At 55.7% G+C, this 1317-nt stretch overlaps 1 protein-coding gene across 1 annotated transcript; it reads left to right on the plus strand.

Annotated features, from left to right (window-relative positions):
• Positions 1-430: 430 nt before the first annotated feature.
• PHALS_06709 (uncharacterized protein) lies at positions 431-961 on the plus strand (the record flags this gene model as incomplete). Its single annotated transcript, XM_024720047.1, has 1 exon — positions 431-961. One exon carries the CDS (start codon positions 431-433, stop codon positions 959-961), a length of 531 nt encoding a protein of 176 aa, XP_024585285.1.
• Between the last annotated feature and the right edge of the window lie 356 nt (positions 962-1317).

Below are 1317 nucleotides of genomic sequence, written 5' to 3' on the forward strand. Positions count from 1 at the left end.
GAGTTTGCACTGTTCAATGCAGTGCATTTGTCTACCGGCTACACGCCGTTCTACGTGAATGGGCTGGCTCACGCTGACGCCGCCATCCCATGGCGCGGGCTTGGTGGGGGAGGAATAGCCGAACTGCTAGCTGATGCCAGCCCCCTCACCATCCGTAAAGAAGTCGATGACTTCTTGTCTACGAGACTGAGTGTCCTACGACACGTTCGCGATGCGATAGCCAGGACCTGCAGAAAGAATATGCAGATAAAAAAGGACGAGGCAAAGTGGAAAACTTTAAGGTCGGGGACCTAGTTGAATAAAACTCAAATAACTGCCTACACATGCAGCCTCTGCTATCTTCAAAACGAAGCTTCGTCTACGGTTTATCGGACCGTTTAAGGTTGTGGCCAAACGTGACCTGGCGTACACGCTAAACCTTGCGAAACGGATGCGCACTCACCCGGTGTTTTACGTGGGCTTGCTCAAGCCGTACCGGGATCCGGCGCAACTGAACGCGGAAGCGTTGGCGCCGGAGTGGATCCTACAGGCCCGCGGCCACCCAGAAGCTGAATCAGCAACTGGTTCTGAGTACGGAATGCAACAACCTCCATTTCCAATGGAGCCAAGTGCTCCACCGTGGCTTGCAACGATGCATTCGCCTGCTCCACGGCTAGGAGTCGCTCCGACAGAGCGCGGTAGTCCTCAAGACGAGGCAGTTGGCGCACGACGTGCTTTAAATCGTCAAGAGCGATCGCACAGCGATATGCTACTTCAGCATGACACTCAGCGGAGTGCCGATCACGACAAACCTCGTCCTCAAGGGCTAACAGAGCATCATGAGTCACCGGGCGGCGGTCGACCCCTTTGTCTCCGCCTGCCACCGACTCTAATCGATGAGAACGGTGACGTCCATTATCACGTGGAACGTCTTGTTGGACGAAGTCGTCACCAGGGTCAGACCCAATATCTTGTGAAGTGACGGGGATATCCCAACTCTGAAAACTCGTGGGGGTTTGAGCCACCACTTCGGCAAGATTGCCCAGTCGCCGTGGACCCTTTTGATCGGAACGATCAGGACGTTCCGCATCATCAGACGCCCCGCGCTTCCCGGCAAATGCCAGGGAAGGCGTCGGGCCATGAGATGAGCTCAAGCAGTGGCCCTGAGCTCTTGCGGTCGAAGACACAAAGATCGCGGGAGCGTTAGGGGGTTGTTAACCCATACGTCACAGGGCGACAATCCGAAAAAAGTCGACGGCGTGCCCTGAGTTTGGCAAACTCAAAGCGGAGGCGTCGCTCCACACGTACGTCCACTTCCTTGTGGCTCAACAGCAAGTT

Source organism: Plasmopara halstedii (genome assembly GCF_900000015.1).
Source record: "Plasmopara halstedii genome assembly, contig: Scaffold_3060, whole genome shotgun sequence".
Taxonomy (NCBI): Eukaryota; Oomycota; class Peronosporomycetes; order Peronosporales; family Peronosporaceae; genus Plasmopara; species Plasmopara halstedii.